Raw genomic sequence first — 18,910 nt, 5'->3', positions numbered from 1 at the left:
ACACAAGACCAATTGATATACAACAGTGCTTAGTGGGATAAAATGACAAATTAGATCTTTGTAGCAGTAAAAGTTAGATAGATCTACAGTAGCAAGACGAATATTAGACATGATGATGATTAAACAGCTGAAGTATACTAACTCTACTGTGTCTGATGGAAATAATTTCCATTTCATTTAAACCACCGTTGTTTTCTTTGCCAATTTTCCTACAAACTGGTTTATAACTGTCAGGCATTATTAACAGCCTACAAAAATGTTATACTGTCAGTGTCATTGTGGACCAGAGAGAGATAAAGAGAGTCAAGCAAACAAATAATTCAGAAACTTCTTTTTTCTTTAAATTCCACAGTGTGGTTTGCTCCCTAAAGAAAATATACAGATCAACAACACTCATGAATTCTGCAAAGGAGTTACTTTATTTAACCAGCCACGTTTGGTAGCTTGCATTTGTCTTCTTCACCGCCTTTGTCATTGCATTGTTTCCTTTTGTCGTTTAACTCTCAGTCGTGTCGATCATTTACTGGCTGTCATTCCCCCACTCTCAACCTTTAAAGGCCTTAATTGGCCAAACATGCACTTAACTAACTGTCAATCAGTAGAACAGGTGAAACCAGGTGATAACAATGGTACAGTGTGTGCCACCTATGTCCCTGTGCGCACATGACATGTAAATACTTGTACACCTTCACAATACATTACAAAATGGGTAACTTACATATAAACCCAGAGTCACATATAAAATACAAAAAATAAGGCAGTGTGTGTTGCAGGAGAAAAAGTGCACCATGCTCAAGGATATCCCAAAATAGTATAAAACAACAGTATAATATAATAATGAGATCTGATGTTTTCCACTGCCTCTTTTTTTTTGGGTCTGTTTTCTTTGCACCGAGTCACACTCAGTTTTTATCTATGTACCTCGGTTTTCAACATGTCAGCATCCTGGGTAAATCATGTCACAGTGTGTCTTAGTGGAAAGGCTCTTTACACATTTTTGAGCCATTCCTCTTACAGTAAGTCAACCTCCTCTAGTGCTGGGGAAGCCATGCTGCATACTGTTTGGTTACCATGGAGATCTTCCTCAGTTAAAAAAGTGAGCCAGCACTGTGAGACAGAGAAAGCCTATAGTTTGCACCCAGCATTGACTGGTGGTGAGACAAACCCCCGCGTCCCTGCATTCAAACCCAAAAACACTTGTGCTTTAAACCTCTTACTCGCAGATACACTCATGTTCACTTCTCATCTATTGTTCATGTGTTGTTGAATTAGTCAGAGTGGGTTGTTTCAGCCTCTGAGAACCCTTAAACCCCAGCTCTCCAAAGCATGACACCAATGTTCCCATTTCCACTGACGGAGCCGTGTGCGTGCCAATGTGTGATTGTAGTCACATCTCTGTCAGTCGGCTTAAAGTTTCACTAACCTAAAGGCAAATAGAAACAGTTCTGGGTGTGCTGGTAGGAAGCAGAGCAGGGTGTGGCGTCGTTTACACTCTGTATTTTAGGTTCCAACAGCACGCTTACGGTCACAGTAATTACATTATTACATAGAGTAATAGAGCTGAACTATGTGTGTCTAAAGGTAGCACACTCACCACACTAGAAAGTGATTAAAATGGCGTCTATTTATGTAAAAATAATCGCTCACTATTACCTTAACCACATGCTTCCCTTCAGCTCCAGATGATTCCTCTGTATTTTTTTCCCTCTCCCCTTCAGAGATCAGGAATCACAATTTTTCTTTATGTTGCCATGGTTACTAGTCTTGCTCCGTCTTCCAGTGGAGAGGAATTGGTATTCTGTAGTCACAGAGGCCTAAATTCCTGTCGGACCCGGTGGCCTGCAGACGTGGAGCAACAGCTGTCTTCGCCGAGGCTGCGTCTGCTGCTCATGGTTTTGTTGTTTTGTGGCTGAGCTCGCTCCAAACTGCGGCCCCTCACAAATGTGAGATTTCACCTCAGGGCCACATCGTCCACATTTGTCACTCACGTCGTGGAAAGAGCGAATGCTAATGCTGCTTATACCGCCACAGGGTGGTTCACGCCAAGGGCCGAGGGTGTGGGCAGCGCTTCATTGAAATGGGCACAGTGTTGTTGCTGTGCTTAACAAGATATAACCTGACACCTGGACGTATCGTTCAGCTTGGTGCTCCAGAATTTTGCGGGAATTTCATCAGTGCTTTCTGGAGGATAAATTTCATTGATCGGATGGTGATCCTCTTAAACCCAATGAAATATCTTATTTACTGTATAGATTGACGCAAAGCTTTATAAAGACATTCATGGATCCAAGATGATGAATCCTAATGATGTTAATGATCCCTTGGCTTTTTTCTATAGCACAAAATAACACATTTTAGCATGCCAACACACTAAATTAAGATAGTGAGCAATGTAAACAGCATCAGTATCTCTACACCACAAATATTATATATACTAATTTTATTAAATATCACCACACCTACAGAAAGAACACATTTCTTTGGACAGAAATTCAATGTGCGTGTGTGTTAGAATTGATTTAAAATCTGTTCTCGTCTCGCCCAGCGTGCCCAGAGACACCGAGACATCATTTTTTAACTCATTGAGTGCCAACCACGTAATTTCTCGTTTTTCGTTCCCATGCGTTGAGTGCCAAAAACGAAATTTTTCGTTTTTTGCTTTTTTTTTAAATTATGAAAATAGACACTTTAATACACATTATATGTAAATTTGGGGACTCTACGACGAGGAGAACTGAAATAGATGACGATCAAAGTCACATGACAGCTCATGATCTGGAAGTTTTTATCATAACTCAGCTTCTGCAAACGGAGGTCTGCATGTGGATGCAGCAGCTGCTCCGCTGCTGCTCCGCTCTCACCTGCGAGGCTGCAGCAGCTGGGAGCTGAACCAGGAAGCTCTCAGCCCACTGTCCCGCCCGGTCTTCATCTGGAGCAACACCGTGTCCTCCCCAAAGTCCTCCCGCGGTAAAATCTGATGGTCTCTGGACCAAAGCAGACCGGCACCACCGACCCGTACCACAGACGGACCGCGACCACCGGCGGGACCGGTGTTCGCGAGCCGCTGTGGCCGGCAGAGCCTCACGTTCCGCGGCGAGAGGCTGTGACACGGCACGGTGCGTCTGTGTTATTGCTGTTTAGTGGCGCCCCCCCCCCGCCCCCCGATGGTGGTTTTGTGAATAGAACAACAATTGTTGTGTATATTTATCTTATACGAGCCCTTTGATCCAGAAATGCGAGTGTCTGAAGAGCGACAGGCACAAACAGCGCACCTTTCATAAAAGACGCTCTATCTCCTTTTCTAGAAAAAAAGGAGGGATTTTGGTGAAACCCAGCCATGTTTAGCTTGACTTTTCTCAGGAACGGAGGCACGTAGAAACAAACGGTTTGTGGCCATTTGAAGGATAAAGTTAAACCTTTCAAATGAGCTACAGTATGTGTTGGTGGCAATAATATAGAATACACTATGGCTCTAAAATAAAAAGTCAAATATGGTCTAATTTGCCGGTACACTTGACTAAAACTTTGGAAAGGAGCGCGGCACTCAATGAGTTAACATCACTGTGACCGCATGCTTTGGATTCAGCAGGCGTCTGGCGATACACTGGTTATCGCAGCTACATCACGGGTGCCTTTTCAAACTAAGAGTGCTTTCTTGGCTGTTGACCTTAATCCTCAGCCACAGGAAGCGCAGCCTTGGTCTGAGGCTCTTGTCTCTACATCTGCGTGCTCTAAGGTCAACTATATGCTGACAGGGAAATCCCAGCTGGCTGGCCAAGTGATAATTAGAGGTTCATAGTGAATACATTACAATGCTTAAATGTGATGGAGGGGGGCGTGGGTTCTTTTCTGGCCCCTGGGTGTCCCTGGGGTTAGGGTTTTGAAGCTATAGCATATCATTTTATAAACAAAGCATATCTGCCATTGCTTGGTCTAATCTGTTCACTTTTGACCTTTTACATTGTTCAAAATAATAAGGAGTGAATAGTGTTTTTGCAGTGATGGACACCACAGCTCATAGACTGGATATAGTGACTGTCTTGTCATTATCTATGCATTTTGAGAGTGTGTAAAGAAAGTTAAGGATGTGAGGTCACAGCAGCTTTTATCAATACAGTGACTCAACTACATCACAGGGCATAGGGCCTCTGGATTTGCTGCACACAGGGCTAAGTAGTTTAAGGCTAATCTGAAGGAGGCCGATTGATTGGCCTCACGGGTAAAGCAGCGTGCGCGGCTGTCATTATTTATTACTGGTGAAGATTATGGTGCAGCAGGACAGTAGCAGCAACACATCTCTCAACAGACTGTCACCTGCCCGCTCCAACACCACACAACGCTCCCAAGTCTCATCTTCTTCACAGTGTGTCCCGCTCCAAAGAAAAAAATCTGCGGTGGTCTGAAGTGAGGTGGTGAGGCAGAAAACTGCCCTTGCAGCCTTTGATTCAGAGAGTGTTGATGCCACACTCCGTCTCCAGACACCAGTGGAATCCCACAGTGTGAAATCATGAGCGGAGTGATGTTGTCTGTCAGTAAAAGGCTTTTCTCTGGCAGCTGAACACTAGAGTATTCGTATCATGCGTTAAGCGTCCTGTGAGTTGAGGTGTAAGTAATTGAAGGAATAATTGAGAGATTAATCAATAATGAAAATACTCATTAGCTGCGGAATTAATTAAGTCAGTTAAACGGCAACCATTTTCATAATCAATCAGTGTGTTATTTCTATGATCTGTCGGATGCAGGTTCGGAAATGTTAAGATTTTTCTGCTTAGTGAATTTTGCTGGAAAAATTGACATATTTCACAATAAAATGAGACAGAAAAGTTTTTTATCAGATTTAGCTGAATTAATTGCTGATAAATCAAATGACTTTATCACGTTGATTCAAAAACCATGCAGACATTAAAGGGATAGTTCAACATTTTGGCAAATTGGCCCATTGCCATAATCGCTATAGTCATAGCAGTAGGTTCGTTACCTTTATTTGTCAGTGTAAGCTATTTTTAGAACAGCGGAGCGGAGCAGCAGGCTGCTCAGAGCTACGCTATGGAGGCTAAAGGAATTTCTTGGTTTCCCTCATCAAACTCATCAAATACACAACCCAACAACTCCAAAACGCTGTCGTGGACAAGTTGTGACCTGCACATTCACCACGCTATGAGATAATAATGGAACGTTACGCAACGGAGCCGTTTTCGAGGTAAATACAGAGTCTGCTTGCTGAAAAACTGTCCCTGAACGCAACGCACATCAGCGGTTTTGCATGAATTTACCTCTTAAACGGCTCCGTCTCGTAACGTTGTGTTATTATCTCATAGCGTGGTGATTGTGCAGCTCACAACTTGTCCACGACAGCGTTTTGGAGTTGATGGGTTGTGTATTTGATGAGTTTGATGAGGGAAACCAAGAAATTCCCTTAGCCTCCATAGCATAGCTCTGAGCAGCCTGCCGCTCCGCTCCGCCGTTCTAAAAATCGCTTACACCGACAATTAAAGGTAACGAACCTACTACTATGACTATAGCGATTATGGCAATGGGCCAATTTGCCAAAATGTTGAACTATCCCTTTAAATACTACCATGAAGTAGGACTGGATATTTTTTTTGCAGTTGTAGTTTCATTTGTTAAAAATCTTCAGTTGGTTTGTAGCTGCTGCTTTTTCGAATTATTAATGTATTTGGCTGTGAAATTTTGCCGAGCCAGGATCTACATATTAATTATGTTCTTAATGATGCTCATGCAGCATGTCTTAATGACGGCCCATATTATTACTATGTTCCCTCTGTTGCTCTCTCTTGATCTCTCCAACACACACACGGCACCGTAAGCAGGCATCACAGTGATTATGTAGATCAGTGTGTCTGCTCCTATATTAGCAGGCTGCTGTTTATACAAGCAGGGTGGCGAATTAACTTATACTTAATTAACATACCTTGGATATTAATTTTTCCACAAGAATGTGTCCCATCTGTTTTGTACCTGATGAATTTGTGCATGGGTTTGAGGCATGGTGCTGCCCGAGCCAATACCAGGTCTCTAATTCAATAGCTGGTTGCCTATACCTGTCTAACACACTACATTAGTTTGAGATATATGATACTGTCTTACAGTCCCGGTGGTGTGTCCATATTTAAAACGGGGAAAACTAAATATTGAAACAGTTGGTGTGGAAACATGCACCCGTGCAATCACAGATACATTTCTGCCAACTGTCCCACAACTCATCTAAAATTTAGATCCCAGGGGAAGCGGTGCTCAGTGAAGATGTAAATGATCCTGCTGTGTAATGGCTTGGTTTACTGGGAATAGGTGCATGAGACTGGAAGGTAGTCTTGCTTGGTTCGTGCTCGAGCTCGGCCGACTGTGACAGATTGTGGATTGGATGTGACTTTTTGGGGTTGTGGTTTTTTTCCAGCTTGTGATGTGATGCAGAGAGGACCAGTGAAGAATTAGTGCCAGTATGGAAGACTGGGTGTTTTGTTTTTTTTTCCTTTAGCTCCCTCTGTTTGAAAATTGGACTGGCATTCTCTCAGATGAGCCTCAGGTTGCAGTTATTTAGTTAATCTTTCTTTTTTTTTCTTTTTTTCACAGAGCAAGGGGCCCCAAAGCATCAGTAATGTAATGTAACCATTAAAGTTCAGTCTGATACTTTGAGATATCTGATTTTATTGTGTAATTCACCAGTCTGTTTTCCACAGCTCCCTGGTGTATTCTATAACAAGACCATCTGACCTGAAGGTCAAGCGAGGCATGTCTGCAGCCTACTGACCATAATCAATCCAAATCGTTAAGAATTACCACCTTGACATGCTTTTGTATTTAGATTAAATATGAAAGGCTTGTCTCTTTCTTGGCCTTACCTTGTGGGAGTTGTCTCTCACAGTTACACTTAATTAATCTCTTAATTAACCTATTGATTGCCTGCACTTTCACAGCTACAGCGCTCTACAGTATTCACAGCTCCATGAGGGAACGTGCCGTGTCTTAATTCTGCAGGTGGTGGAGGTTATCAGTGCACACAAATCATTTGCAGATGAAGACCCTGATTACATTTGTTTTTATTTTGCTTAATTGCTACAAATCAAAAAATGCAGGGCAACTAATAATTAATTTAATCATCAATTATTTAGTTAATCAACTGATACTGGTAGAAAATAGTGGAACATGTGCATTATAACTTCTTACAGCCCAGGGTGATGGATTGAGATAGTCTGTTTAATTCATCAAGAGTCATAGATATTAGGATTTTCATATCATATATGGTAAAGATCAAATCAGCATAATTAAAGCTGTAAAAGTGAATGTTTTGCATTTTTGCTTGAAAAATCTTTAAAATTTTGTAATTAATCCAATTATCAATCATCAGGAGTTGATAATGAGGGAACATCATAACATGTCTGTGAGTATCTGTGACTTTTGTATTTGTACTCATACTCGAGACATGTTTCTTTAATGGCAGATATTTGCTGGAACAAAAGTCTTTTCATGTCTTTTTTCTTTCTTGAATATTTCTTATGGTGATAGCAGTTTAAAATATATTATTCAGTTCTTCAGTCTTCCTTTATTTAGCTCAACTAAACACCAAGTCTGTGCCTAAATGTGAAGCGACGTATCCTCCCCCTGAGTGACAGTAATCCTGGGCTCTGCAAAGGGGCGCTAGTGGAGAATAAGCAGCATGGGTCCCAGAATCTGGAGCTCCCTGAAAGGGATTCAGGCAGATGACGGAAAAGGAGGCCAATCTTTTTAGTAATTCCAGCTGCCTTAAAACCCTCACTTGCCCTCCGCTTATTTTAATGATACTCCAAGTTAGGCTCGGGCTTGACAGAATATTATGGTGTGTTGCATCAGTGTCTTTTTTTTTTTTTTACTTCATATTTGCAAGCATAGCAAAGCATGTTGGCCCAACCTCTGCTGCTGCTGCCGCTGCTTGTTTACTATCTGCGCTAATGATGCAAACCCACAACTATTAGATCTGTCTTCTGATTTATGGTGCTCTGGCTAACAGTAGGAGGCTGTTGCACACTTGCTCAGTGCACTCACTCTTAAGTATTCAGCAGCACAACAGTCACAACACGACACTTAATTATTCTTTATGCAGAATCAATATGTTTCCAGTGGGCCTGTAGGAGGGCAGGCTGGAAAAGGGGGGAGTTTTTATTTTTATTTTTAAGATGACAGGGTTGGTGGGTGGGTTGGGGGGTGGTGGGGGCTTGCTACCTTTATCTCTCTCAAGCCTCTATTGAATCCAGGGGGACATTATTTTCATGGCTGTCCTCTCAGTGCCTGGAGGCTGGCCTACTGTGACAGAATGACTGTGACAGCTGTGGCAGCACAATCATCACTTTTGCTTTCAATTTTGTTGATATTTTTCATCTGCACCTCATGATTTCTGCAAGAGAAAAAAAAAAGAAACAACTGATGTAAAATCAGGAGAAATAGCTGATCCTGAAATAATTAAATTACTTAGGGATTTCCTGTAAAACGTTGGATGTCCTTTTTTAATTGGACAGTGTTGCACGTTTCATGTTTTAGTCATGGTACAAAGATGTTAAAGTTGTCCCAATTATGCTGCCAACATATGCATGGTCACACATGCACATGTGCTGTGAGGGTATGCAGGTAATTAGACAAGATTATCAGTACATTTGCCGGCCTTCAGTGTCCCTCTGTCAGCTTCCCGCTGTAGTCGAGTCACCCTGGGAATCTCTGCAGCACATGACCTGAATCTCAATGAGCTTTAGCTGCCACTGACCTCCCTGTCCTACCTTTCCCTTACAGTGCACAATATATATATATGTACGTATATACCTGCTCATGCACACGCACACATACATTTGTACCCACCACGGCCCATGCAAAGATCCCGGCATTCACTGTTCAATTGCTTTATTGCGACAGAAGCCCTGGGAGTATGGGACAGACGGATGGACAGTCTTCACATATGTTTTCAATAAGGGATTCAGTGTGGGAATGTGTCAGCCGGCTTCTATAAGCAGTTCTGCACCCTCAGCCCAGCCCCTGAGCTGTGTTATCAGAACAGCCATGGCTCACTTACAAGTAGCCAAAATCATTCCTGGGATTTTTCCACTGCCACTGCTGCTTCACATGTGCTTTTGATTGGGTTGCATCTCCTAAAATTTCCTGAATTCAGTTTATTTTGATATGACTTGATAAAAAAAAAATCAGCTCTCAGATACAGTGCTTAGCTTATGTGCTGTCACATGAGGTGAGCTCTGTAGATAGTTTTAATTCCCCCAAAGTGACCTTTTCCCTACCCCTGCTCTACATTTGCTTATTCCCTCCTTGGAAATCACAAATTCTCTTTCATCTTTGACCTCGATCGACTTCCTGTGCCGTGGCTGAATGTCACAGCTGAAAACCTCCCGCTGTAAAATGACTGCTGCATTATATGAAGTATAACAGAATCAGCAGGGGCCACTGGAAAAGCAAGGCCCAAGACACAGAGAGGAGAAAAAAAGTCGTTAAATCCCTTTCCAACAATGGCTGACCACTTGGCTCAGATACCATCCTCCAGTGCACCACAATCAACCAGGCTCTTTGTTCTTTCTGCCTATCTGGAGCCTAAAGGCATTGCCAGTCTGTTTACCACACATGCCATCCTCCCAGCCCAACCCCCCACCCCCCCTCCCTCACTCTCCCCCAGGAGAAGTTTGGGGAGCACTTCCTAGCCTGGCTTGTTGCAAATGAAGTGGACCATACCAACAACTCCTGGAGGGGAACAGTTGAGGTTACACAAAGCTGCTTTACACCTGACCTTTATTTTTATTTTTTATTTTTTTGCTGACAGGAGCTTAGTAAAAAACAGAGGTAAGGGTTGGGGGGTTGGGGGGGTGGGGGTGGTTATTTGGTCTACCCTGAAGTGGAAACCCAGGCGGACATTTGTGCAGACATAGCTGTCATCTTTACTTAGCCCTCTTCTGTCAGATGGAGCATGTGGAGGTCAGTGTAGCGACGCGAGCGTGCTAGCGCTCGTACACATGTAAACAGTAGTAGTGTGCACATGAGGCTGTGTTCAAACCGAATGAGCCTCGACAAACCCTCCCTTACCTGTGCGTCTGGTCTGGGACTGAGGCTGTGGGATCGGGGATGCGCTGCCTCACAGTACTCCAAAGTAGACCAGCCCCAGTGCTTTTATGGACAGAGGTCATAGAAAGGCAGATTGGTGACATTTTCTTGGTATTGTACATGATTAAAGAAATGTCAGCTGCGTAGCGAGATGTTTCCCTGAGACTGTAACCTTTCTGTCGGGGGAGAGGCCTCACAAACATCAAGCTGGATGTCATGGTGCAGAGGTCACAGCTTCTGCTTTGTTTGCTTGTTTTTACTTGTAATTATGTGCAACTGTGTAATTGTCCACATGCTGATAAAAATAATCAACTTACTGTTGTACCCCCATGCCTGCACAGTTGCTATGGTGAACAGAATGTGTAACTTGGGAAAACAAGAACGCAATAAGTATTGCCATATCCCCCACAGGATAAATTAAAATAACTCTAACATAACAGTGCCATCATCAGTGTTCAATGAGTGAAAGTTGCTTTAATGATGTGAAAATAATGTGACGGTATTACAATGTTACAACGCCGCTACAAAGCCTCTTGCTGAAACACGTTGGACGTCATAGGCTACTGCTGCCTGGATTAAAAAAAGTGTAAACTGTTTTGTCTTTTTAATCGATATTGAGAGTGTTTACTTTTTCTACGAACTTGTGACAGTATTGCAATGAACCTATTGAGAATTAGCATTACATTCTGTAGCATAGCCTACCCTTGGCCTAACAAACAGTGTTTCAGCTCATTGTTTTCTTTTCCAGTAATTTTACTCACTTGGTTCACGCTCACCTCTCACATGACATGCAGTAGTCCATTTGTGGCTACAGCAGGCAAGTATTTCCAGTGAAAAAGTTAGCTCACATTTAGCAAAAAACTATTCTTTTGCTAAACAGCTAGAATTATTTTCTTCATGAGTTGATAGAGAACAAAAATGATGCTGTAAATAGTGAATTCACTTGCTGAGCATGCTAACAATGTAATTTTGAGCTTGTTAGCTCAAGATTGCTGGCTTTAAAGAGGAACTATGCAGCAATTTATCTTAAATATGCTACATTTTTACCTTACTTAAACAGCTTTGGAGAAATTGTGATGGTATATAAATTATTTGTAACTTGTTACAAGGAAGAATGGAGACTGCCTTCCACCTAGCGTCTCTTGGCCGAAAAACAACCTTGCAAGATGTGTGCCACCGTCTGACCCTCGTCTCTGTAGCCCCGTGACACAAACGCGTTCTGGAAGCCGTAATCTCTTGTTTATGACAGATAAGACTACACATATATACATGTCGTAACATTGTATATATAACATTATCCACCGCTCCATGGATTGCTTACTCGTCGGCTTCGTTAAAAACGAATGCACATGGCCAGGAGGAGTTGCATAGTTACCCTTTAAATTTACCTCTAAGCAGTGCCTCATACATATCTTAGTCTGGCTTTGTGTTGTGTTGGACAGCATGTTGGCAGCCATTACCAGCCCTTGGTATTGTGTGTTAGCAGTTGACTGAAGGAGCGCAGCAGACCACACATTGTGGCTGGAGAAATGCTTCACATTTTGACAGCAGGAAAATCAGAGGTGTAAATAATGATAATAAAACGGCTGGTTACTGAATTAATTTTGGCTGCTTCAGTTTTCCAGTGTCCTCTAGCTGATCATGCTGACTCACTGTGGCACATTCACAGCTTAATGGGAGATTGCTCGTGCTTTGTAACGAATGTAATTTCCAGTCTCCTTATACTTTCTCATGGTGTCGTCAACAAACTTTTTTCCCACGAATATTTTAATGTCCAGGTTTCATGATTGTGTCATAGTCACAATCGCACATACGAGACTTTACGGCGAAGGCCATGTTACATAGTGTACCATGGTGTGCCCTGCGTCATGACAACCGTCAATCCGTGTGCCTTATGCTTCATTAACAACAGCGCTCTCATTGTGTTGGCTGCAGCAGTGTCAAATGCCAGCCCCATAACTCCCCGAGTCTGCAACAGCTGCATTTAATCAAGCCCTGCCTGGCTCTAATCAGCCTGTGCCTTACCCATCTCTGCTTGGCTCGTGGTCATTTTACACTGACAGCAGATTTATAAGGCTGGATATGAGAGTGCTCCAGAGAGAGAGAGAGACAGAAACACTCCTCGGCCTTCGCTGCATTCAGCTCCTTGTTCCTGGAGCCTGCACAGAGAACATTTGTCCAGAAAACACGAGACCCAGGATTCATTCAGGGGGTTGTTTCCCCTGCCCATTAGTAAGCTGTGTGTGTGTGTGTGTGTGCGTGTTTGAAGAGTGTGTTCTTGGCTGATGACCTCTTTCCCTCCAGCCTCCTTGTGGCCTCCCTCATCAACTCCATCACCATATGGAAACAGCTGGTCCCCGGTGGTAGGATGCCCTCTGCGCTGCATGAGGCAGCCTGGAGAGAGAAAAGTGGTGCTTCACACAGGAAGGACAGACGCAGGGAGGAGTGGTGGGAACGGGGAGGCTTGTTTTTGGGAGAAGATTATGGATTCGGTTTTGTAGAAGTGTAAACCCCTCTCACTAAGCTGCTGGAGATTAGGTTTTTTTATTCTTTAAGCATTAATAGGAACACAGGCAGTGTCGCTATTTGCCTTTGAAACACTACATAGATTTACAGGCGGGTGTCAGCAGAGTTCAGCTGCATGAAGGATTTTTTTTTTTTTTTTTTAGTAGTAGTAGTAGTAATAGCATTCGCCGAAGCAACTCACTCTCTTTCTGGGTTAAAGCAGTGGAGAAACCGCCTCCTTGAAACATACTCTGACACAGTCCTGGATCATTATCCAAACCAGGGGAAACCGCTACTATAAACACTCACATTCTGTAGCTGTAGCTGTGTTATGCTCTGCTCTGGTGCAAACTGGTCACGGGGAGGCAGCCAGGCAGAAATCCTCCCGTTGTGTGCCTGACAGAGCTCTGTCTCTCCTTAAGGCATCTGTAACAGAAGGAGAGGTTTTTTTTCTGTGAAAATCCCTGACATTTTCTTGACCTTACATAGGAATTCCCCTCCCCTCTCCTCTTTCTGTAAAGACTTGGTGGCTTTTCGAGGTTTGTGTGGTGTCACATTGTTGTTATTTGTCAGTGGGCGGTGAAGTCATTCTTCAAAGCGCCTGTGTGCGCCGGATGCGGGGTGAGCGAGGACAGAGGTGGTCAGGGAGACTCGCTTTTTATTCCGTTTTGATTCCGTATCACCCTCAAAGGGCCACCGATCCGTCACCAGTGACAGCAGCGGCTCTGAAAACACAGATCAAAGACGGGGTCCACGCCCCCTCGAGCTGCGGCGGCTTTTGGCCAACTCCGCCTTTGAATGTCAGGATGGAAGGAGGGAGCAAAGAGAGAAATTTAGACAGAGCTGTCATCTATTTGGGTGACATTAACTACCACAGGGTTTGAAAGGTCTACAAAATACAACTCTCTTTTGTCCCTGGTTTCTCTTCTCTGTCAAAACTAGTCTTCAGAGTTTCCTGAAGTTTGGCCGTTCTACACTTAAATAAGAGTATAGAATGTCACTGGGTTGCTGTGAACAAAAGCTGAGATTAGACCTAGACATAGTTATTGTAGATGGTCATAACAACCTCGCTCGAGTGTTATTCTAACCGGGGATCTTTGTGTTTTCTTTTTTTTCTCACAGCAAAAAGCTTCAGGCAAGATGCTGTTTGACCTGGTGTGCTCCCACATGAACCTCATCGAGGGTGATTACTTTGGCTTGGAGTTTCAGAACCATCAAAAGATGATGGTGAGTGAGGATGAAGATGAAAGTGAAATAGAGCCTCTTCCCACACATCCCAGATTTAGTGTTGCTTTAAAAAATAAATCTACTTTATAACATATTTTTTCTTCCTCTTCACAGGTTTGGTTAGACCATATCAAGCCTATTATCAAGCAGCTCAGGCGTAAGTGTTTCAAAACTCTTTTAAAGAAGAACAAAAACTAAAGGCAGAATTTTAATAATGTATATTACTGATGTATCCACACACAGGACCGAAGCACACAATCCTGAGGTTTGCTGTGAAGTTCTTCCCTCCAGACCATGCCCAGCTGCTGGAGGAGCTAACAAGGTGAGCGCCTCTCCATATAATTAACCTCATTTTCATCTCTGCATCATGCATGCGTTCCAGTTGGCACCGAAATAAGCATTTATACACGACGTGTCACCGTAAATGACTTCGGCAGCGCCTGGAAGTGATTGTAGGGGCATAAATGACACGTGCTCCGGTTCCCAAAAGATTTACTCCCCACTCAGCTTTGCAGTTCTCATGTCATGGCTGCCGTGTTTTCCTGATTTAGCCCCCAGGAGATTAGCACGGCACTAATAATTTTTCTGGTTTCTTTTTTCCGCTTTGTGGAGCTGAGTCGCAACTTGCACTGAGTCAGAGTGGAGAAAGGAACGGCATACACAGAGTAAAAAAAAAACACAAAAATCCTGCTGCTAAAGTGCACAATGTTGCATTACTGAGAGCAGACCTGTGGAATTGACATCACAGTTTCATGGGATTCCCCCTGGACCTGTTATTTAGATCATATATCAGTGGTTCCCAACCTTTTTTGGCTCATGACCCCATTTTCACATCACAAATTTCTGGCAACCCCGTCAATCAAGATGCGCCAGCTCAGATATTTTTATATGCTGCGTTTTGTTTGAACACGATTTATATTTGAGAAAGTGAAAGTATAGATTACAGTTGTTTAAGATTGTGTGTGGTGTTTTTAATCATAATTTTAAAAAGAATAATAATTAGTTGAAGGGACAACGAGGAGTTTTGGAAAAGCGAAGCGTTTTCACACTACATTTATGAGCCTCCACGTGCACCGTGAAATTCTTTGACCGGCGCAAGACAGGCTCATGTTTTCATTCATCAAGAATTAAAGTCAGAGGTTCGAAGACGATCAGATACCACTAATAATAACAAAATAACGATAGAGACAAAACTATATATTTATCGAAAATGGAGCCATTAACAAGTGTGGGTAAGGTAGATTCATCCACATTAATATGAGACTTTTTTATTGTCGCGGAATTTTTCGTTCTGCCGATGGAGAAACTCCTCGTTGTCCCTTTAAACAAATATTTATTTATCAATTATCAAGACATTTCAGGCGACCCCATTTGAATTTCAGGCGACCCCACCTGGGGTCCCAACCCCAAGGTTGAAAAACACTGTCATATATGTTGTTTGTGTCCATGAGAAGCAGAACTGAACTTGTTACACACTGAAACCAAATGTAACAAAATAAAATTAAAAAAAACAACCAGGCTGCATTGTATTTGATCAGAAATTCAGCTGCAGCTGTTTTCTTGGATTCTGCTGTAGATGTTGTTTCTGAGCTGAAGTTCATTTGATGTAGCTCCAGCACTGGAACGCACCACCACCACCACCACATCTACCCCTATTTTTTTTTTGTATACATAATGCGAAATTCTGTTTGTGTTTGTGTCCAGGTATCTGTTCGCCCTCCAGATCAAACAGGATCTCTCCAGTGGACGTCTGACCTGCAACGACAGCAGTGCCGCGCTGATGGTCTCCCACATTATCCAGTGTAAGTCCCTCACAACTGTTTCCTCAGCATCCACACATCAGAAGCCTGTCTTTGAAAAACATATCGTATCGTGCTTTTTTTTTTTGGTCATACAAGAGCTTATCATCAAACATTGTCATATAAGGAACAGCACACTGTACCAAATTGATTATCTGTGTGTTGCTATGGATACCTTTCAGTCGGATGCCTGAATGTAATCTTGGAGAAGTCCTTCAGAGCGAACCACACACAGCGTGGTTAAAAATATAGACATTTTTATAACCTGACATTTCTGAGCTGCAGTCTGTTGCCCAACAGTGATTAAAGAGGACGTGGATGATGATAGAGATCTAGATGTAATTAATTATGTTGTCTTAATGATGGGATAACTTGAGCAAATGGGTTTTCATTCTGTGCCAAGCAGCACCAAATCTTCTCTGGAGGCTTATTAACAGATTTAGAGTTGATTTGTCCTTTATCTTACAACCAACCAGTGTTTTATTAAAGGTATTTTGCACAATAACATGAACTTTTTCCTTCCTCTTTCCTCTTTCAGCTGAGATTGGGGACTTTGAGGAGAGTCAGTGCCGGTCACACCTCCTCAACAACAACTACATCCCAGACCAGATGCCCCTGATTGACAAGATCATGGAGTTTCACTCGAAGAATATGTGAGTAGCTGGAGCTGTGGGGGACTGTGAGCTGTGTACACTCAGAGTTATTATTTAACCAGGCTCATAACGTCATCGCTCAACACCAATTATTCTGTTCACCCGTGAACAGGAAAAGTTGTTTCAGACCTTGCGCGTACCCCCCTGGGAAATTTTTATTGTACAGGTGACACATACAGGAAAGCAGCCATTGAATAACCGGCTTGTTTCTTTCTCCCAGAGTTCCCTGTGCAGCTCTTTATCGGAGCTCAGCTCAGAATAGCCGGTCTTTGTAAGTTGTTTTACAGCTTCTGGCCAGAGGAAGATATGAGTTTGACTACTGCTCTAACAAAAAAAAGCTTGCACTGCTCCAAAGAAGAGGACCGCAAGCTTCACATAATGACTCACACAGCTGTTGTCAGCTGGTTTGGTCGGTCAGAACCCCAGGATTTCAGCATATTCTCAGGTGTCTAACGCAGCAGCTTGTGTGAAGTGAAGTTGGTTATTGAACTTGGCTCCTTTTTACTCAGTACTTTTCCTACTATCTGCCTCTAGTTTAACAGGCGTATGCTGCTGGGAGTATATTACTGGAGACCCTCCAGATCTCCTCCCACCATCCTGCCTCAAAATGTCAAAATCATCCGTGCACAAGTTTGAATTCGAGCCAAAGCTTTTGCAAACCCTCGTCTTACCTCTGCGTTACAGCGAGCCGTGCCAGAGATGGACACACAGTGGGCGGCTGCTGCTACATGAAAGGAGCTCGATTAGATTTGACTGCTCTCTTTGACTTGCTTTTTTTCCCCTCCCCCTGAGGCTTTCGTAGTTGATAACTGTAACTGCACTTCTTCTGGTTGGATGCCATGCTGAGTTAAATCTCTTATTAAGTACCACACACAGGAAACAGGAAGGCTTATGCGCTGATAAGAATTAGGAAAGTTAGTTAGCATCGGCAGCCCCTCCCCAACCTTCCACCATCATGCTCTAAAAACTCAGATAAACAGGAGAAACCTGGATCCACTCGGACTCGGTCTTTCACCTCAATTAGTGAGCCACACAGCAGGGTGATAAGGCAGGAATTAATTTATTTGTCCAAAAATTTACTGAAAGAATAATGAATGCTCCGGTTTGTTCTTGTTAACTTTAAGTGGTACGAGTATAATTAGTGCTTTAAGATTTACTGTCCTCAATTCATCCTGCCTGCTCCAGTTTTTTACAGAACACATTCTGCTTTTGTAAAATCTAGTCCTTATTTTTCTTATTGGCAGTACAACACAATGAGGTCTATAGATGAACTCCTTTTCTGTGGCATTCACTGAAACGATACAGCTCTTAGTTGTAGTTTTAAAAGTAAAGATAAATGACTATAGGTGCATTTCTATCTACTCTGTTTTTATGCAAATTTGCAGTTTTAGCACAAAGAAAATCTAAGAAGGAAATAAAAAGTATAGGAAATATTTAGATTTTCTCACTTGATGAATACCCCATAATATACAAAAACATATCACTTGAATATCACTTAAAATGGCAACAGATAAAAACCAAAACAAATGCTTGAGGGATGATGAGGAAACTGTAGTGTTGCTATCATGAATACATGAAATAAACATTTTCCACAGTGTTTTCCATTGTTTTAGATTTGACTGCTGCTCTTTTAATTACGACTTGATGATGATGATGATGGCAACAGAGTGAAGAATTACACTGCCAGCTGTTTATATCAGTATAATCATAACACTAGTGGTTGGAAATGTTTATTAAATTGCATTTTCTCCTGCTGATTTTCAAGGAATCTGTTGTCAAATGTGCTTCATAGTCGGATGGAAACTTAATGGCGGGATCAGTCTGTTGCTGGTTTAGACCTTTTCATAGGATTTGCTGACTTTAAGGAAAATAGAAAAATATCACCAGCTTCGTCCTTAACCTTCTTCCTGTTATGTTTTTTGTGTTTACAGAGGTCAAACACCAGCAGAATCAGACTATCAGTTACTAGAGGTGGCGCGTAGGCTGGAGATGTACGGGATTCGCCTTCACCCTGCCAAAGATCGTGAGGGCACGGTGTTAAGCCTGACCGTGGCACACACCGGCGTCCTGGTCTTTCAGGTCAGCTACACTAGTTTGTGGGTGGACTCTTTAAAAAATGATGACTGTAAGAAGTCGTACATGATCATTGAAAACACTGTGGCTTTGACTGAGCTGAGTATCTTGTTTTAAAAGCCTGAATTAAAGGTTTATTGCCATTTTTCATCACCACAGGGACACACAAAGATTAACGCCTTCAACTGGTCTAAAGTTCGTAAACTGAGCTTCAAGAGGAAACGTTTCCTTATTAAGCTCAGGCCAGATTTAAATGTAAGTTATGTCGCTGATTTGTGTTGTATTTAATCCAATCATACAGTAAATGTGGTGTAATCTAATAAACCTGACAATCTTTGTTGCACTAGAGCTCATATCAGGACACTCTGGAGTTCCTGATGGGCAGCAGGGACTGTTGTAAAGTCTTCTGGAAGATCTGTGTCGAATATCACGCCTTCTTCCGCCTCTTCGAGGAGCCCAAGCCTAAACCCAAGCCTGTGCTCTTCACACGAGGTTCCTCCTTCAGATTCAGGTAAAAGGGAGGTTGCCTCATAAAGCCGCTCTCTCGTCTCAACAGTTTCTGCCCAT

General features: G+C 42.6%; 1 protein-coding gene across 2 annotated transcripts in view; it reads left to right on the top strand.

Annotated features, from left to right (window-relative positions):
* Positions 1 to 18,910, top strand: part of LOC146965056 (FERM, ARHGEF and pleckstrin domain-containing protein 1-like) — a 53,672-nt gene that overhangs the window by 16,410 nt on the left and 18,352 nt on the right. For both annotated transcript variants that reach the window (XM_085766340.1, XM_085766339.1), the window contains exons 3-10: positions 13,714 to 13,818; positions 13,933 to 13,975; positions 14,062 to 14,140; positions 15,523 to 15,620; positions 16,156 to 16,270; positions 18,202 to 18,349; positions 18,503 to 18,598; positions 18,691 to 18,854. In XM_085766340.1, the coding sequence (XP_085622466.1) occupies positions 13,714 to 13,818; positions 13,933 to 13,975; positions 14,062 to 14,140; positions 15,523 to 15,620; positions 16,156 to 16,270; positions 18,202 to 18,349; positions 18,503 to 18,598; positions 18,691 to 18,854 (848 nt within the window). The remainder of the gene's footprint in view (positions 1 to 13,713; positions 13,819 to 13,932; positions 13,976 to 14,061; positions 14,141 to 15,522; positions 15,621 to 16,155; positions 16,271 to 18,201; positions 18,350 to 18,502; positions 18,599 to 18,690; positions 18,855 to 18,910) is intronic.

This window comes from Trachurus japonicus, chromosome 21 (genome assembly GCF_045865225.1).
Source record: "Trachurus japonicus isolate A0001 chromosome 21, Traja_1.0".
Lineage (NCBI taxonomy): Eukaryota > Metazoa > Chordata > Actinopteri > Carangiformes > Carangidae > Trachurus > Trachurus japonicus.
Note: the sequence above shows the minus strand (reverse complement) of the source record. Positions and strands in the feature narration are given on the sequence as shown.